Genomic DNA, 20,389 nt, shown 5'->3' on the forward strand with positions numbered 1-20,389 from the left:
CCGTGGTCCCACAGCCAGGGGTCTTTCCGTGGACCTTGCCGCTTCCTGACGTCAGGTGTCCCCTAGTCACTTAGAAAGAAAACCCCGCAGTTTCTCCAAGTGCCATCCTGGCAAGACGCTTTCCAGTATTTTCTCCAGCTCTCCCGGCCCACTTGGAAGTGCCTCTGTGTGCAGGGCCTGTGGGTTTGCTGCCAGCCCTGCCAGCTTCCCGTCACTTCAGATCCGGGGCCGTCAGGTGCTTCCAGCAGCAGAAGAGTTCCCGGCAGTTCTGAGGGGACACCCTCCTCTGCCCTTCCTTGGGAAAGCCTGGCTTGGCCGAGTGGCGTTTTCTGTGCCTGGCCAGCACGCAGTGCACTGGGCAAGAAACAGCTGTTGTTTTGACAAAGGATGTGCTTGCCTCACTTTTCCCATCAGCAGAGCGAGTGAGGAGGTCATCGCCAACCCCGGGCAGGTGGACATGCAGACCGTGAACACTCTTCTGTGTGGGGCGCTGTGTAAAATACATTTCTATAATTATATGTTGTGTGTTTTATCACATTAGCAGGGTTTTTTAAATTAATGTATATTGTAGATTTTCCAGTTACGTAATCAGAGCACATGGCAAAATGACCAGAAGATACACACACGCACACAGAAGAGCAAGTCCCTTCCCTCTTTCCCCCGGTGCCCCCTTAGAGCCAAGAACAGCTACAGGTGCTTTCTGTGACTTGCCAGCGATCGTCGGTGGAAGCTCGTGCGGGCGAGTGTATAGAGGCTGTGCTCCTCGGTGTCGGCACTGTTCTGCACTTCGCTTTCCTCGCTTCAGCGTGTCTTGAAGACCTCATGTCGTGCATGCAGGGCTGTATTTGTTTTTAACCATTGGAGAATAATCCTCGGGTGGACATGCTAGTATGGCACTGCTGGGTATTTAGGGTTTTGTTTTCCTTTTCACTCTTTGCAAGTATTTAATGCCTTTTAGATATGGGGACTCGCCGTGTTCCTTTTTCACATGTGACCAGTGACTCAGGGGCTGAGGGTTCTGTATTTTAGACCCCACTGCGACCCCCCCAAACACATTAAATTCCCTTGTTAATGTGTCGTTATATTTGACACTTGGAGTATAGGCCAGCTAGGTAGGTAATAAAACAGTCTTTGGCTTATGTTTAATAGCTGTCTTCTCCCTTTGTGCTGCCCCCACAGCCTGAGAAAGCCTTGGTGTCCTTCAGGATACAGTGATGTTTTCTCAAGGGACTAGGTCAGAGATTCTGAGGCTTACATCTGACCAACCAAACCTGGGGAGGTGACAGCTCCTCCTGCCCCCCCCCCCCCCAGAGATGCAGACGCTCAGCCTCTCCTCCTCACGGTGCCAGTCTGTTTTCCTGGTGGCAGGTGGCAGCGAGGTATTAAATTTGGAGACCCCCGTTGGTGTCTGCACGGGTGGGGGAGGGAGTGGGGCAGGCCCCCGGAGGGCCCCCGACTGCCAGCAGCAGGTCTCCTCGGGCTCGCTGGCCCGGCAGCCCTGTGATAACGGCAGGCTTTCCTTCCAGCAAGCGACCTGTCCCAGGCTCAGTCAGGTGAGGGCTCGTGGGGAGCCTCGGGGGTCAGAGGGTCTCACACACCAGACGTCCTGCTCTCCAGCGTCTTCAAAGCAGCTCCCCACCGCCGCTGTCTCTGAGCTCTTCCCGCCGGTGAGCCCCCAGCCCCCGGCAATGCTGACTCTGTGCCCCTCCCCCGCCCCTCCCGTCTGGTCTGGAAGCAGGGCCCCCACTGAAAGCAGTCGGGGGTCTTTGTTTTTCTCCGAGTTCCTGCATCCATGTGTGATTGGAACGAGTTGTCAACTTTACATTTTTTGTCATATTTCAGTATTGGCTTTTTTCCCCTCTTCTTGAAGTCTCCCTTTATAACTTCTGCTGCTGCTGCTTAAATATAGATGTCTAAGTCCTCCTCCTACCAGATTGTTTATATTTTTGAAAAGCCTTCTGCTTATCTGTGACTGCTCTCTCTCCTCTCTCTCCATCCCCGTGTTACCGCATTGGTTTCGGTTGCTCTTTTTTTCCTGCCTTCACTCGACTGGGTTGTGTTTCAAATGTGGTCTATCAAAATGTGCAGTGTTTCCCTCTTTTCTGCAGTAGCTTTGACATCTGTTCTTGAATTCTAGCCCACGTTATTCTTTTGGACTTGTTTGCTCAAGATTTGCTGTAATGCCAGAAACACTAAAGGGGAAAGTATGGTGTGGTGTTCTCCCCTCACCCCATAGTCCCCCCCCCCCCCCCCCCCCCCCCCCCCCCCCCGCCGGGCCCCACCATTAGAACTGTCTGCAGTTTCCGAGTCGACAGCACACTGGATGTTGGTTCCAGCGCTCTGCCATCCCGTCTGGCATTGGCGCACCCCATGAATGAAGTGTTCACCAGTGGGCTTACAGACTACCTCAGTATTTCCACCAAAAAGGACAGCAGGTGGAACTTCATGCAGTGGATGGAGGGTGGGTGGAGAAGCTCTCACCTGCTTCCCAGACGACTCTGGATGGGTTTTCACTTTGATTTTCCTTGCCTTTCAGCCTTTGAGGGGCTTTTTACTCTGCTGTGCCTGCGGCCCGGGGGAGAGACAGTCCAGACCATTGAGAAGACACTTGGGGCAGCTACTTTAATCCTAAGCAGAATGTGCTAGTCTGTCTCTTTAAAATGGGCCTCTCGGTGGCTGTGGGAAGGTGCCCTTGAGCCCCTGCTGTCAGCCTGGAACACGTTTCTGGGCCCCTCTGCTTCGGGCTTTTGTGAGACAGATCCTTTTGGTGGCTCCTCCCAGAATTGTGGGTCTGAGGTCAGGGAGCAAGCTCTCTGATGCTCTGAGTGTCAGTTTGTCGTGTGTAGCAGAGCCTGGAACTCTTAGTCCCCGACCGGTCCTCTCACAGGGAAGCCACTCTCGGAGTCTCTCAGAGTTCCAGTGCAAATGGAAGAGTTCAAGAACGCCCACTGTTTCTAGGCGCTGCATTTCTGAAAGTTAACCAGATATGGGAAATCATTATTCTTGGAATTTGCCTTATGAAGGTTCCTCTGGGAAACAAATGTCAGGTTAACTTTAATGGTCTCGGGGACAATGTCTAGCCCCACAATAAATATTTATTTCTTGCATGAAAGCAAATGAAGTGTCATTACAGAAGACCCTGGGCCCACACTGTTGAAGGACAGCCACACAGAATGCCCCGATGAGGAGAGTGCAGGGCTAGTCGGGAGGACCCAGCACAGGGATGTCACAAGAAGAGACACTTGTTAAGAACAGAAGCGAGTGACTCCAGGGAGGCATGGCGTTTAGGCACTGGCCTGGCTCTGGCCTCAGCAAAGAAAAATGTGTCTGCGTGTACTGTTATAGAAACAGTCATTTGTGAGGGAGCGTTCGTACACGCATCTGAGCTGAGCAAGTGCGGTGCTCTCAAACCAGCGGGTAGGGCGGGATGGGAACCCCATGACTGAGTCCCTTTCCCTGCCCGCCGCCCCAGCGCCTCCTCTGCCGAGGAGTGACAGTCCCCAGGGTGCAGGGGCTCTCCCCAGTGATCTGGTGAAATGCAAATGTGATTTCCCCTGGTACAAAGTGCAACTACAATCTTATCTTCCCTTTTTTTTTGTTTCTCTCAACAGAGGGAACTCGATGCCACCGCAACAGTATTGGCGAACCGGCAAGATGAAAGCGAGCAGTCCAGAAAGCGGCTCATCGAGCAGAGCCGAGAGTTCAAGAAGAACACTCCAGAGGTGAGGCAGTGTTTCGTCCAGGTCTCCTTGAAGGGGTCTCAGTATCCTGGTACATATTCAGAAGACGTGTTATAAGCACTTCATCTCTGTCAGACAGATATCTGCCTCTTGCTTTTAGTCGCCCTCAGCCCCATACCAGCAGACTGCCTGCATGCTTCCATGCGGGCTGGGGGATGTGGGCGCTGATAGGTTGTCTGAGCAAATTAAAGTATGAGCTAATTCCAGATGCACATACAGGTGTGTGGCCAGGTCAGCTCCTCGGGCCGTCTTGGCCTCTGGCCCCTGTGCTCCCGCCCATGCCACCCTGAGGCCATGGAGGATCACTGAGTATGAGGACATAGGGGCGGAGGGGGAGGTGGGCTGTCCCAGAATGCAGTGTGCCAAACCTTCTTGTAAATTAGACATTTAATCTGGTAAGGCCTTTAAAATGCCTGTGATTCCTGCAATATGCTTTAAAGGGCACTGGAAATGTGCTTTTCATGCGCTCCTATTTTTATTTTTTGTAAGTTTGTGTTGCGGAGAACAGTGTTTGGAGTAGTTTGGGGCAGCATTTTCCTGGCCTGCTTTCTAGGTCCATTTTACCCTCAGTCCCTACCAGAGGCTAAGTAAGAAATAAAAAGAGTTTTACAAACAGTTGCACAGATGTGGGAATTGCTTTTCAGGGAGCTTCTGCCAGTTTGGCCCACGATGGTTCTTGTGCTGTGGGCTTTTCCAGCCTCCTGCACCCCCACTCAGGGGCGAGTGAGCTGTAGCTGCTCACGGCTTTGGCCCCGGCTCCCAGGCCTCTGGGTTCTTCCACACAGGACAAAGGAACAGGCCTGGAAGAAAAGCTGCTTTTCTGGGAGTGATGCCTCCAGCTTTTATAATATACCTCATTTACAATGTACAGAAATCCTGAGAAATGATGTGTGCATTGAATTTTTAAAAGTGGACCCATTTTAAAGTGTTCCAGAGGAGCTTGCTATTTAGGGAAGAGCTACTGTGAATCATTTGGGGGAACTAGCTAACCCTCATTTTCAGAATAAATATGTTGGGAGAGAACATGATATTTCAGGGGAAAGAAAGAGGACTTTAGGGTCAGACCTACCTAAAGGTTTTAAATTTGAGACCTACCACTTACCCTCTTCACCCCACCCTGACCTTAAGCATGGATCTCCCGTATTTTATCCAACCAAAAATGCAGATCAGAGTAATTTGTGCCTGGGGGTTGCACCCTTTGTGCAGTTTTGGGGGGAGCTTGTGTCCTCCATGTTCCACCTTGTCCTGAGGAAAGATAGGAGTGAAGAAAGGAACCAAGGGCGGGACTTCCTTCTGTTGCTGTCCTCCTCTCAGGGAGGAGAGGAGGACACAAGCTGCATCTCTGGCTGCGCTGGAGGAGGCCTTCCCGAGCTTTCCTCCCTTACTTTGCTCCCCTTGGCCCACCCATCATGTTTATCTCTTGAGCCACTCTCAGCACTGTTGCAGTAAGCAGCTGTCACCTACTCTCCTGTATTCTGACTGCCCCTCCTTTGGTGACTGTATGTGCAGGAGTGTTCATAGAAAATCTGAGAAAGAAAGTTAAGGTCATCCTTCTGATGGGCCAGACAGTAATAAGTCAATCTAATCAGTCATACGACAAGCCCTGTGGAGAGGACGGAGCAGAGAACCGGATTCTCGGGTATTCCTCTAGAGTTGAAGACTCCGGTTAGCTGCTAGGGGCGTGTTCCCCCCAGGCCGCCGAGATCTGCCTGGGCTGGTAAACTGATTGGGCCGAACTGGGCCCAGTCTCTCCACTGACGTCTAAACAGGCCTCGTTTTGCAGGAACTGGGGACCAGCTCTCATGGCTTGTGTTGAATCCCATGCCAGTTACTTGAAGAGACCCAGCCTTAAACTGTAATTAGTCTTCTAATCCCAATAAATAGAAGAAGCTTGGGAAGGAACAGCCTGGTTGGTAAATGCCATTTGGGGCACTGCTTCTCAGGGCACATTTTCAGACATTGTCTTCTGCAGACAAAGGTACCCAGAAACCCTCCTGGAAGGGGATGGAAGTTGTCATCCTGCTTGTTTCTGGCCTCTGCCAGTTGTTCAAGGACGTACCCACTTGGGCTGCGTCTACTGCAGTGGGTCTTGCTCAAATCTCCAGCAAGTGTGGTAGGGTGACGATGCTGGCAGGCTCCCCCCACTCTTCCTTTGCATTTTCCTATCCCAGGTCCATCCCAGAAATCTGTGTGGGACCCTGCTGGAACCCCGAGGTGAGACCCGGTGGAGGAGACAGGTTCATTTATGCCACCAATCACAACCTTCTTTTTGAAATTTTGAAGCCACCTAAAGCCATAGTGGAGGTGGGGGAGAGGTAGCTGCAGCAGCCGGGGTCCTCTGGGCCCCCCAGAGGGGAAGGGGAGTGTGTGGGGACTGGCCTGGCGGTAAACGTGGGTGCTCTGGTGAATATGGGGCCTGGGGTCTGGAGAGGATGCTGGATTCTCACTGTGTTGGGGTTTCAGTTCAGAGGGGCCCGACTTCTCTTCGACAGCAGCCACTTCCCTGACTCTACTGCCAGACAGATTATTAAAAAAGGGAAGAAACAAATTACCACATACTGGAGAGGGAAATTCTAGAAAAATGGACCTGTGAAAATGAAGTTTGCTTAGAACTTTGTTCTCAGGAGTAAAAAAGAAACTGGCTTGCTGACAGAAAGGCGTCTTTTCACGTGGACCCAGACTAGGAGGCAGGCCCAGTGAGGACTGCCTTGCGCCAGGGGAGCAACTGAGGCAGGCCAGGGCCAGGGGTGCTCTTGCTCGTGTTGCATCAGGTGTGTTGATTCTCAGCGAAAAAGTTGGCATTCCTTTGTTCTGGGAAAGAAGAAAATGTCCTCCCAGTGTCTGTTGAATATCTAGTAAGTCTAATAGGCAGGATTGGTCAGTGGGGCGAAGGCCGAGGTAAGTGAGGTTTTCTCTTGGCAGAGAATTTGTGTTTTCCTGGGCTCATCCTGCCCAAGGGCATCTGGGAAACCTCCAGCCCAGATGGACTGGTGGGCTGTGACGAAGGGCGGCCTCCGGGATGGCCATTCCCTGGGACCAGCCCCAGGAACACAGAGAGGCTGGCACTGGGGTGACCAGAGCCTTGAATATCTTTTGCTTAGAATAATTGTTTTAATTTCAGTTTTATGTCATTAGATTATTACATACATAGTCAGTTGATATTATTGCTTATGTCTTTTAACCTCAAAATTGTAGTTAGTTTGAAGGAGATTGTAATGACTTTGCAAATACTCATGAAGTTTTATGCATTTCTTTGATTCAAACTAGTAAGTTCCTTTCAAAGAAAAACTTTTTTTTTTTTCATTTTAATTTTGTGACTAATCCTTCATTTACTTTTGAATTAATAATTGACATTTGAATGTAAAAAACTGTGGGGGTATTTCTACGTTGTGTCGATTTCCATGTTATGTCTGCAGGTGACGTACCTGCAGAAACCGCACAGCTGTTGCCATGGGGCCGATTGCTCAGCCTCCCAAAGTCTCAGCTTCATCATCTGTAAAAATGTGAATCCAGCCTGCGTTTGTCACTAGTACTAACTTAAAATGTTTACTGTGGAACACATGAGATGTAGTTTTCTGCTCCACAAAGCTAGTTCAGGGAACTTTTTTTTAAAAAGCAACAAATACAGGTAGTTTCAACCAAAGTGTTCCAAAAGTTGCCTCGTGATAACAGTCTGTCATTTTACAGACACCTTTGAACACCTTCCGTGCGTCAGACGGTTTGGCCCTGGGGGTAGAGTCCTGTCCCTGTTCTTACAAAGTTTCTCGTCTTCATACCACGGAAGTGGAACGTTCTGTCACAGCGTGTCAAGAGCCAGGATGCTATAACTGGAATCTCCTGAATGCAGACTCCCCCCCCGCCCCCAGAAACACTTGTACATCCTTGGCATGAGGTTCCAAGCCACATGCACCTCAGGAACTCTTACTCTAGGCACACAGGGCTGCTTTTAGGCCTTGGTTCTCAACCTCTGAAATATTGGTGAGTGTTAAGGACTCACTCCCCTGAAAAACACACATATTTGCGTGTGGTTCCTCTTGGACTCTGAGACGCATGTGGACCCCTGGCTTAGAGGACAGCTCTGGGGAACATATTGGCAGTTGTGGCATGCCATTCTGGGAGCATCCTATGTGTCTCCTCCTTCTCCCTCTTCTTAGTTGTGCTCGGATGGGAGGGATGAAAGGTGGGGCAGGGCCGCGTGAGAGATCAGTGCCAACGCCCTTACCTCTGGGCAGAGGCCACCGTGCTCCCACCTGCAGTCTGGGCACTGAGGTGGAGGAACTGGGCCACCCACGTTGTGATGAGGGTCCCACAGGCAGGCTGGCAGCAGGCACAGGCACCTCTGCATTGATGACGTTTTTCTTCTGCCCGAGGCTGGTAAAAGGCAAGGCCAGGCAGGTGGCAGTGTGTGCAGGGGAGGGGGAGGCAGTAGCTTTCTCGAGAGAGGCCTGGCGGTGGTAGAACTCTGTACCTTGTAGGCAAAAGCCCTTGCCTTCTGCTCTTCTGTTGCTTTGATCAGAGATCTGAGGCACAGGCAGGCCAGGATTACCTTTGATACCCCAAATGGCATCTGTACCGATGACATCTGTATTGATAAAGCTGACGGCAGACTGGATCAGTGGGGACATGGAAGTAAGCAGGTGCCATGGCCTAGAAACCCCCAGGGAACTGGGCCAACTCCTCACTTCTGGAAACTGAGTTATTTCCTATCAGGGCCATGAAAGGGACAGCACTAGTCAGCACTAGGGCTCGTGGTTCTGCCTAGGAATTGCTTTCTACTTGCTCTTTCATTTGGTTCATTTTTATGTTTGCTCCTCAGACCAAAGTTTGACTCATGGTTCTCACAGCTACTGCTCAGCCAGGCTGAGACTGGATTCCAGGCAGTCTGGGTGCAGAGTCGATGCTCTCGAGTCTCAGACCACGCTGCCTCCCCAGCCAGCCCAGAGGCGGGAGTGAACGCCGATGGGGCTCAGTGCAGCGCGGGCCCTGAGGTGGAGTCACAGGATGTCGGCAGGGGAGCGTTCCCACACGCCAGCCTGTGCTCTTTGAATGAGATGCTCGACTATCAGAAGAAAAGTCTTCAGTGCTGGACTTGCTTCCAGAAAGAGCACAGGGATGTTGATATTTTTTGTTTTGTTACAATATTTTTTCCCCTGGTAAGGGCAGAACCACCCTTTATGGGGGGAGATGAGAGGAGGAGAACCACAAACCCGAGACACAGTGATTTTTGTAGTAAAACCACCCTCCGGGTTCGTTTTTGTCTTGTCACTGTGTCCGACTCCTTCCCCAGAATGTGTCTTAGGCACCTCTCCCTCTGACTTTACAAGGTTCATTTATGTTCCTGTAGAGGGGACCACAGCTCTTCCATGAGATTTAAAACTGAGCTGCAGTTCCGGAGCTCTCATTGGTCATTTTTCCCCCTGATGTATTTTTGCCTAAACACATCTTGCTCTGGAGTGCTAACCCTCATGACACCTAGTCTACCATGCTCACATCCCGGGTTTGTGTTTTCTGCATCTGTCCTGCCCGAGTGCAGGTGGCTTCTTTCCATGCTGCCATTATCAGCAGGGCTCAGCCCCAACCCTGACCATCTGGGGCGTGGCTCCTCGGGGTCAGCACCGGGACTGACCACCCCTTCCTCCCTCACTGTTCCCGCCAGGGCAGGTGGCCCTGGGCCTGACGCCAGCCGCACCCTCACAGCCCGCCCCCTGGATCGGCATGCCTGACTCTGACAGGGAGTGTTCTCATTACTGCTGACATAACTGCCTGTTCCTTGGCGTTCATTTCCTGAGTGCCAGAATCTTAATTCGCCCTTTCTGTCTCAGGCTAGAGTGTTTTTCTGAGTTTTACGTTCTTGGGAAACTGTTGTAAAAAATCAGGAGTCGCCTGGAGGTATGACTTGGGATGAAATCTCGTGCCGTCATTGGAATGGGCCTGATGCGTAGATTCCTTCAGACTCCGACAGGTGGGCGGGGGTGCGGGCGTCCTCCTCGGGAAGGCCACGGTCACCTCTGTACAGACCGTGGTGGACCGTTTCTGAGAAAGATGAAATCACGTGCCCACACTGTCTCCTTCACACGTAAGCCACCTGCTCCCCTTTTACTAATGTGAAGAGGACAAAACGCTGGGAGGATGCCACAAAGTTTTGACTCTTTTTCTCTCCCTGTGAGAAAAGGAGTCAGCAGGCTGGGGGAGGGTGGGGGGAGTAATATATAGTTGTGGCCCAGGCCCAAATGCATTTAGTCATTGCCTCTCCAGCCTTTATATAGACACTGTAGGGAGTGACTCAGCCTGGAAAAAGAGAGTCACTTAAAAATAAAGTCGCAATTCAAATGGACACGTCCTACACAGGCTGCCTTGAGACAGCATGGCTGGGGCCTGGTGAGAAGCCTGGAGGGCACCTTCACGTTGCAAGACCCTGCTGGTTCTCCAGGTCAGCCAGGCAGCTGAGGTGAGGACAGTCGTTCCAGCTGCATAGTGGAACTGGAGTGAGGGTTCAAGGAGCCCACGTCCTCGCTGTGCTTTCTGAACTCTGAGGCAGCGCTCACACGTTTTCACTGTGACTGGACACGTGTGTGATCAGTAGTAACTGAACTCTCAGCCCTTCCCCTGCTTTAAACAGATTGACAGACTGTGGAAGCCTGTATGGCTCTCCAGGTCACCACACGGCTTTTGTTTTTGCTTCTGTTCTCATAAGAATCTAAAATTGATGTACACAAAAGACTCAAAACACCAGCATAATGTTTCTTATATCTCATTGGACACTCGAGTGAGTTAGTTGAAACCCACAGGACTGACTTGAAAAACTGCGACTTTTAAAGAGGAGAGCAGAGCAGACATGCCCCTAGGGACGCGGGCCTTTTAGGGAGGGCAGTGGTGGGAGGGAGGGCTGCAAGCTTAGAAGACTGGGGATGCAGCTGGACCCTAGCTAGGAATATGGGTATCCCCTGTCATCCAACCAATTGCTCATGTTGGAGGTCCAGGAATCTAGCCTCAGCTGGCACCTCAGCCAGATCTGAGGCACATTGACAGCTCTGGTACAAGGGCCTTCTCCCCCTTGCGAAGGGTGAGGGCCTGCCGGGCAGTGCAGCTGTGCCTCCACTGTGTTTTCACTCGGCCACCAACTGTGAATACTGTGGACACTTTATGATGCCTGTAGTATAGAAGGTCCTATCGTATCTACAGTGTGGATTTAGGGGTCTTTCCTTTACAAAACAGAATCTTCTAAAATGTAAGTTATATCACTCTGTAAGATTTGTTTCTCAAATAGGCAGATAATAGCCCTCACCGGCATAGCTCAGTTGGCTGAGTGTCATCCGGCAGAGCGAAAGGTCACCAGTTCGATTCCCAGTCAGGGCCCATGCCTGTGTTGTGGGCCAGGTTCCCAGTTGGGGGCATGCAAGAGGCAACCACTCATTGATGTTTCTCTCCCCCTTTCTCCCTCCCTTCTCTCTCTAAAAATAAATAAATAAACTCCTTTAAAAAAACAGGCAGATAATAAATAAAACTTTATTTGGCATATAAGTTTTATTTTTTTGTACAAAATTAAATGAAAAAAAAATTCAAGAAATGCCTTCTTTTGGCAGTTCTTCAAAAAGTTAAACATGGAGTTACCCTATGAACTAGCACGTCCACTCCTAGGTACATATCCAGAAGGACCGAAGCCACAGCCACACAGAGACTTGTGGACAGGTGTTCATGGCAGCGTTATTCAGAATAACCAAAAAGTAGCAGCAGCCCAACTGGAATATTGTTCAGCTATGAAAAGGAGTGAAGCCCTGACACATGGTACAACACGGATGAACTTGGAAAACATTATGCCAAGTGCAAGAAGCCAGACACAAAAAGACCATGTGATATGCAATGTCTAGAATCCGTAGAGACAGAAAGTGGACCAGTGGTTGCCAGGGGCTAGGGTGAGAAACAAGGAGTGGCTACCAGTGCTTTCAGGGTTTCTTCTGGGGGTGGAAATGTCCTGGAGTTTGTAACTGGTGACGGGCGCACCAGTGCCTCTCTCCTCAGGGTGTGGGAAAGCGCTGCCCAGGTTTTCATCCTGTCGTTCTCTAGGCTCCGAAGAAAATCCCCACCGAAAGGTATCGTGTGAATTTTCATTTTGGCAGTAACAGCTTAGTGTTAGAAAGGCTACTCCAGTATTTGGCAAAATTATAAAGCCCAGATAATCAACTTGGATGTTAATCATTCTAGAATTACCCACCGTTAAGTTATAATAAGACTTTAACTAGAAAACGTTTAAAAATTAAAAGTGAACTTTTTAACTGTTACCAATTAAACTCTTGAAGACAACTTATCAACCCAATAGGTTACTTTCTTGTTTCTATTGGGTTCCTAGGAGAGAACCTGCCTGGCGTGTGATAGAGTAATGAATGTAACTCAAACCTAAATCAAGCCCAAGTCAGTGGGTGGCCGGTGGCCACATTCTCCCTCCACGTTCCAGAGGGACACTGCGGCGCGCTTTGGGGGAAACCCAGAGGCCTGTGGAGCAGAGGAATTCGCTCAGGCTTGGGCAGATTAAGCCAAGTCCTGGCCCATGGCTCAGTAGCTTTGGGACAGAAACTTAACCTCAGTTCCATTACCAGCAAAACTGTACTCTGCCTCCTTCAAGGGATTCTGGTGAGGAATGGATGAGATTTCTGGGAGGTAAATGTCCAGCCCCAGGCTGGGAGTGGAATTGATAGCTAGTAAGTGGTGACATGGATGTTCAGGCAGAGTGACCTTGAGCGAGGAGGTCACTGAGCAGTCTGAGAGTAGCACCCTGTATATGTAAATAAGCAGAACCAGTAATAAATGTCCCGGAAATGAATTCATATGCACAGAGCATGCAGTAGCTACTCAATGAACACTTTTCTTCCTGTGGTTTTTTCCCCTCCCTTTCTTCTACAGGTAGTTCTGCACCCATCTCAGGGAGGGACTAGGGGCAGTTTGAGGTGCTAAGATACCACAGACTCTGAGAGAGAAGGTTCCAGTTCTCATAGAGGGGCAGGCAGGCAGTGACTAAGTAAACAAAAGACACATAGATAATTTCAGGTGGTGATAAGAACTAAAACAAGACAATATGGCAGTGAGTGTGGATGGGTGGAGGTTCTTCCGGAAGTCAGGGGAAGTTTTTTGAGTCAAAGAATGGGAAATGTCCCCTTGCATATCCCGCCCTGTTGATGAATTTAACAGGTTGTTGAGCACTGGGGTCCCTGACATGTCTTTCTGCTAAAGGCCTGATTGTCTTCGTTTGCCTGTACCACCCGCCTTCTTTCGGGCACCAGGTCCAGTCCCTCTGCTTTCAAAGACCGGGGATGCTGTTTCATTTTGGATGTTAGAAAGTTTAATTAAGAAACACAGGTTGGAGGGAGACCTTATTGAAAAGTGATTTCTTGGGTAATCGATGAAGAGTTAGTGTATCAGTTTCTTGTTCTGTGACGCAGGAACCAGAGCTGTGCACGGAGCCCTGACCTTGGGCAGCGCGGCGGCTCTGGACGCCCAGGCCGCACTTCTTCCTGCGCGCCCCGAAGGGCGGCCTGTCCAAGCTCACCGAGATGTCGACAGGGCTGGCGTTCCCTTTCCTTCCTGAGCTCGTGTGCCGCTTCCTTCGTGTGTCTAGCAGCTTTTAAAGGGCTATTTTAAGCACAACAGACAAAGTATCTGAGAGTTTAATAACTGTCAGAAGGAACAGACCGCTAGATTGGTATGGTGTGGAAGTTCAGTCGAGACCAGGCCGAGTTGTGTAATCTCTCTGAGCCCCCATTTTCCCATCCGGGGAATGGGAGTGGAGCAACTGTTTTGGTGTCGTTGTGAGTTGTAGAATATCCAGCATAACCCTGGCTAGTAGTAGAAGCTCAGTAAATGGCACACTCTGTGTATGTTATTAATATCTAGTCTTTTGAGTGGAGAAATTGTGTTCATGAATGGATTCTAAAGCTATGAAAGAATATTAAAATTCTAAAAAGCACTCTTAAAGCATAGAGTAGGCCAATAGGTCTGTAAATTATAGAACTAGTTTCTACTGCAAACCTGAACAGAGTCAGTAAAATAAAAATGTGTCCCTTCCATGTGTCCGGCTAGCCATTTTTCTCCCTTTGCTTCAACTGTACTGCTTGTGGAGTGGAAATATTTGCTGCTGGACTCTCTGTGGAAGCCGTTCTTTGTGAGTGGCCAGTAACTTAACTTTCTGGTCAATAACTTCAACTGCCGCGTGTCATGAATGGAGAAAGCCATGCTATGTAATAACAACTTGGGTGTAGAAAGGAGCCCGCCGCCTCTTCTCAAGAAATATCCTTGGAAGGTATAATGGCTAAACGTGAAAGCCATAAAATCTGGTTGAAATCATGGTGAACTGTTACGTATTAATATTTACTGAGTACTGACTAAGAGCCAGGCATTATGCTAAGTGCCCCAGACGCCTCGCTGTCCCTCGCAGCTGCCCGAGCAGGTGGGTGTCGTTAGTGTCACATCACAGAGCGCGAGCCATCCGCCTGCCAGGCAGACGGCTCCCGAGAACCAGGCCATAACCACAGTACCAAGCTATCTCTGTTTAGCTTCCAGAAGTCAGTTTTTATTCATGTAATTATAAGTGGTTTCCTCTTCTTTAGATTGAAAACAAGGATTTTGAGTATTACTTTGAAGTGACATATTCATTTAAAGGATTTTTTTTGTTGTTGGGAGGTACATTTAGTTGGGAGTATACCCAGGGAGGAACAATTAAGCTAAAATCTGACATTTGCTTGGGAATGCTGGTTAACTTGTGGGAATTATTATAAGCCAAAGCACAGGGAAATCTCCCCTTTAATTTGAAGATTATGTTAGTCAAGGAAGAGACAATGGAATAACAAGTCCCACTGATCCTGAGATTTGTTGGCTTAGGTTTTTTTCCCTCTCTTTTGGCCTGGAGCCTGTGGGTGGGGTTAATCATTGAACATTGATTACTGACTAATATGTTGATTCTTGGTTTCAACTTGCAAATGTGAGTTTCATAAAAAGTATGGTTGCAAGGAGCATTACGTGCCTGCCATGCAAAGTATAATAATTTTGTCTGTGGCCCAGTACTTTAACAAGAAGGTAGACGCCTGGCGTAGTGGACATAATTAAAGGAGCGTTGTACTGGGACTCAGGTCACACGGACTCGGCCCCTGGGCCTGCCGCTGACTGGGTGTGAGTTCTGAGCAAGCCGGGTCCCGCTGGTGTTTGGTTTGAGAAAGGAGGTGGTGACACTGTGCTGGGGGGCCGGGAACCCAGGGCCCTGGCGCTTGGCCCTCTCCCTCCTCAGGCTCGCTCGGGTCTGTCCTCCCCTTGGGCCCAAAATGTAGGTGTTGCCCTTCCCAGTGGGCCTCGCCTACTTTACCTCTTGGGGTTGTTCTGCTCAGAGTCCATTCTGTGTGCAGCAGACAGCCCATGGAGATCCCATCTTGTGTGAGGCAGTATGTACTGGGGTGGCTCTGTGTGGAGGGCTCAGGGACACCGCAGCCATAGCTAATGACAGCAGGTGACACTCACTGAGCACTTCCTGGGTGCCAAGCATTGCTCTACACACTTCAAATGTGTTGGCTGGTTTAATGGTCACAGGATGCCTATGAAATAGATACAGTATTTACCTTATTTTATTTTAAAGGAAGGAAACTGAGGCCGGAGAGGAGGAGGAAGTCCCCTAGGATGTCACAGCCGATGGCCAGTGGCACTGGCTGGAGGTTTCTTACCAGGCCGACCAGCTGCAGGTCTGTGCTGCAGCAGCTCTGCTCTGCGGGGAGTGCTGACCGAGTTCCGGGGCCGTTGTCCAGCGCGCAGAACCCGCTTGTGCCTCACAAGAGGGGTCAACCACATGTGGTCACCCTCCCTGTCTCCCCAGTGGACAGACTTTCCAGTGCATGCAGGGGAGAGAACAGTCTGGGTTCCTTCTCAAGGGGGCGGTAATTTACCCACTGAGCACCCCAGCGGCAGGACTCCAGTCTTGGTGTGTCCCTGCTTTCCATTCAGAAGGTCGCCATTTTAGTTCAGAAGGCCAGTGGAGGCCCCAATTTCACCCCATATTTATTCATTTATTTACTGACTCCACACTGGGGACACTTTAAAGAGGGCCAGCTGCAAAGAGATCTGTGATCAAGTCTCCTGAGATTGGACAGTGGACACAGCTTTCCCCTGGGGTCTCCAGCCTCAGGGGTTGGAGCGACCTCAGCTCCTGACGCTTCCCACTCTGCCTTCCCTGCTGGGCACTAAACGTTGCATTTTTAAGGTGTCTGATACCTTTCCATCCTAAAAACAACTTGTCAGGCAGACCCTGTTCTTGTCCCAGGGAGTGGTGGCTCAGACAGAAAGACTCAGGAGGTCCAGCCCCCTCTGCCTCCCCTGAGGAGGCTCCAGGCCTCCTGCGGGACTTCACCTGCAGTAGTGCTTTTGTGTATGAAGCTCTGCAGCCGGGGTTGATTTTTATAGTATGAAATGTTGCTAGCACGCTGAAAAGTATCAAAAACAAAACAAAGGTATCCGTGTCCTTCGAGAAGACTAGATAGATGTTGACATTCTGCCCATTTGCTTCAGATGCCTCTTTTTTCAAATAGAAGTAAAAGAAAAGGTTACAGTGAAAAATCCCACTTCCCTGGCCCCCACTTCTTCCTCAGATGTGAACCCTATCCTAAAACTGATGTTTCATTTCTGTGTGCTTTTTGCAATTGTAACAATGCTTACACATTTACAAACAATAGTGTTTTAGATATACATGTATTTTATTATTTATGCAAAGTTTTATGCAAATGTATCTTGATATATGTAAAATATCTTTATATATATATATTTAATAGGTACATGACATATCCTTGACACCTTGTCATCTTCACCCAGTGTTACCTTTTAGTGATGCAGCTGAGTGTGTGCATGCACCTCGTTTATTCATTGAAGCTGGGACACACTGTTCCTCTGTGTTGTGAACTGCAGAAGATGCATCCATTGCCCTGTTAGATGGCAAGTGGATTTTTGGTTGTGACATTTATTATCATGTGTCCTGGGGAGTGGGCTCGGAGGTTTCCATGTATTCTCCTCTTCCTAATGTGGGCAAACATCCTTTTGTACAAAGACAGGCCAGTGTGGTTTTCTTTTTTTGTGTCTGAACTGCTCATATCCTTTGCCCATTTTACTACTAGGCTGTTTTGCTGTTTTCTTACCAACTTGTAGGAAATTTTAATATTCTGAATCCAGACCCTTCGTTGCAGGTGTACATTGCCGATTCCCCCTCCCAGGTCACGGCCTGTCTTTTCACTGTGTTTACAGTGTCACTTGTCACGTGGAAGATTTTAATTTTAATGCAGGTGAATTTTTTCCATTTTTGATACAAAGTTTGTTTTAAATTTAATCTCATCTCAGAAATTGCCCCTATGTTGACATTACAGAGACAGTCTCATGTTTTCTTACAGTAGTTTTTTGGTTTTGCTTGTTACATTAGGCCCCTAATGCTTTCATGTGGGTGGTGAGGATCTGATTTATCTTTGTCCATTGAGAGCCTTTTGTCCCCAAACCATTGCCATCCAGTCTACCTTTCCCTGGTGGTTACCAGCAATCCCCCCACCTCTTCACCCCACCACCTGCCTCCCCACCCCCAGCTCCTGGTCTGCCTCCATCGCCTGCCTGTTTGTTCCTGCACAGACCCTGTCCATGCTGGTGACTGTTGTTACATAACTGTCATAATTATTTCCATGTCACTACTAAGTCTTGATTTCTGGTAAGGGAAAGCCCCCATTATCATTGCTCTTCAAAATTATCCAGACTATTCTTTTATGTCTTTTAGAACCATTTGGTTCCATTTTAAAAAATCTGTTGGGGTTTTTATTGGAATTTCATTGAATTTGTAGGTTAGTGTGGAGAGACTTTACAGAGTGTTTAGAGTTTTGATGGAGTTATTTTAGATCTTATTCTTGGATGAATTTCATTCCATGTGTGACTCCAGGGATCCATGAAAACCACACACTCTGAGCTTACTCTAGGTCATTGTGTGGACACAAAATAGTCAGCACTGAAGGATTGATCATTGTAGTCTGGAGCCAGGCACAGAAATAACCCCCCTCTGTTATCATAGGTGGCTGTGATTAAGATCAGGGGGAAAGGTCGGCCGTGGGCCTCCTAACATTGACAGTTTCCTTCAGAAGATTAAGTGGTTCTTCATTTTTGGCCCAGGTCATCAGTAGCTTAAAGCCATTACTGTCTATTGGCTGTTTGGTTTGTCTGAAATATGGGGCTGGTCGCAGCCTATTTCCCTGGGGTCAGGTGTGTTCACATAATCAAAGTGCCAGGAACCCATATCGTGTGTGTGTGTGTGTGTGTGTGTGTGTACACAAATTAGCCTTCTGGGGAGGAATGCACAGTGTCAGAATGCAGCGGTGTTCTTTTGTGCTTTTGCATTTAAAATGTGTGTTCTTTCTTAAAGAGTGTTTTCAAGCAACATCATTGTTGAGATAGGCTTGTTCAGCCACGCAGTGCCATGTGCTTTTGAAAACGACCATTTGTGAAGCTGTTTACCATCGGCAAAATGAAGAAAAAGAAAGATTCCTTTTCTGTTGATGTGTGTTCGGGGATTTTCTTCAGCCCAATGCAGTTCCCATGACCTACTCAGAGAAGGGCGATAGCTTCTGTTCCCTTTAGTTAAAAGTTGATGACAAGGGTGTTTTTATTTATTTTGCTTATATATAAACAAACCATGAAAAGTATTTCATATATATTTAAGTGATGACTTTGCCACGGTGAAGAAAAATATACTGGTTCCAACGGTGATGCCCTGCCCACCCCAAACAAAGCAGCCTGTGAACAGGGACGAAGAAATCAAGGAAAAACACGATGGGCGCAGGCCGGGTTAACAAAGTGGGGGCTGGAACCTGCGGTTCAACGCTTTTTGCCACTATAAGATAAGGGAAATATTTATATTTCTTTTCTTTCAGATCCATTTGTACTTGAAACTAGATTAAATGTTTTAACTGATTTATTATTGATTATAACGGTGGGAAATGAGTTCCATGGATACACTTCTTAAGTGAATGAACTGATATGTTAGAACCAGAAAAGTTGAGAGTGATTTTTATTTTAAAATTCTTTTTGCATTAGCACATCTGCAGTGTTGAGGAATATGTGGAAAATTGAAATAGTGCTTCTATCCTGCCGTGTCTCCAGCACATCAATAAATCACCTTTTTTTCCTTTTAAAATGTCTGGCCTTGTAATTTATGTTTGCATAACCCATTACTAAATTCATAGTAGGTGTTTTAGTTGGCAGGCATTAGTCCAGAGGTTCTGAGGATCTTTAAAAAATACAGAGCCTTTGTTAGTATTTATATTTAAGTGGACATTTTCCTTTAAGAAAATAATGAAGTGGATTTTTAAAATAGAATTTGGAGCTAGCTATTTACCTTTTTCTTAAGCAAACAATATTAAGTCCATATTCCCACATTATCCATTGTCATGGATTTCTTAACCCTAATAGACTTTAGGGTTTTCCTTTTCAAAATTAAAATCAGAAGAAAATTATTCTAATAATGAGATCATAGTAATTTCTCCGATTTTTCAGTAGTTTTCATGTTGCATAGAAAATAAAAATTTCTCTTTTAGTAATTTTTGATTTTGTAAATGCAGTTGACTGTTTTAGTTAACACGCGAAGACAGATATGTCCCTGTCCCGACGACATGGTGTGGTTCGTGGACGGAAATAGAAATACTCAGGGACAGTCCGCGGGTCTGTGGCTTACCTTTGAGACTTTATAATTTTTAACCAGGCATTTAAAAATAATCATCATGTCTTCTAGCCCTAATTTAGGAAAACTTTTAGAGCTCTGCTTTGAAATGATGAAAGAAAAGTTACTTCTGTTTTCTGTTGTAAAAATTTTAAGTGATTTTTATGGTAGTTAGAAAGCCGGAAGGGCCATTTATGGTTTTCTGAAGAAGTTTGCTTTATTTGATCAACCCACCTCCTTTCTCTTTCTTCCAGCCCCATCAGCTGGTAACAATGTTCAATATAAAACATGCGTCTCCGCCCATTGAAGTCACTGTAGCCAATAGAAGAGGACTTTGTCTCCCCTAGGGAGCTTTAATGTATTTATCAGGAAGTCTGTAGCCTCCTCAGTCTCTTTGTGAAACAGAATGCATGTTATTGTTCAAAGGATACGGGTATGTTTAAAAATTCAGAATTCAGCATGTTCAGACTGCGATCTCCAAGTCCAGTAGTGCTGTACAAGTTTGAAAATCTATCTGACTTGCTCCTATTTAAGTTAGGGATTAAAAAATGTTTTGTTTTGTTTTCATTTATTTTAAAAACAGCTAATTTGACATTTTTAAAGTACCTATTTGCATTATAATATCATTTCATTATCAGGGATGTGTATTCCGTTGTATTGCTCTGACAGCCTTCTTCAGTTACAGAATAATTTCTGTTGGGTTCAAAAGGTGCCTCTTCTATTTCTGCATTTATTTCTGGAAACTTTGGGGGTATTACTCTCTCTTCCTGGTGAGGGGTATGGTTTAGAAATCTGTCTGACTTTTAAAAACTCAGCTCCCAGACCAGAGAGAGCCTCTACTGACTCTTACAAGAACCATGGAAGTAGATTACAGAAGTGGTATCGCAGCCTTCAGAAGACAAGAACCACATTTTATGGCTTTCTGTGAAGTTTTCTCCTCCCT

At 47.7% G+C, this 20,389-nt stretch overlaps 1 protein-coding gene across 1 annotated transcript in view; it reads left to right on the forward strand.

Annotated features, from left to right (window-relative positions):
* The window catches only part of LOC114496469 (homeobox protein cut-like 1), a 345,941-nt gene that overhangs the window by 74,927 nt on the left and 250,625 nt on the right, over positions 1 to 20,389 (forward strand). The window contains 1 exon segment of the mRNA XM_028511916.2: positions 3,612 to 3,722. Within this exon segment, the coding sequence (XP_028367717.1) occupies positions 3,612 to 3,722 (111 nt within the window).

The sequence above is a fragment of the Phyllostomus discolor genome, chromosome 3 (genome assembly GCF_004126475.2).
Source record: "Phyllostomus discolor isolate MPI-MPIP mPhyDis1 chromosome 3, mPhyDis1.pri.v3, whole genome shotgun sequence".
NCBI lineage: Eukaryota > Metazoa > Chordata > Mammalia > Chiroptera > Phyllostomidae > Phyllostomus > Phyllostomus discolor.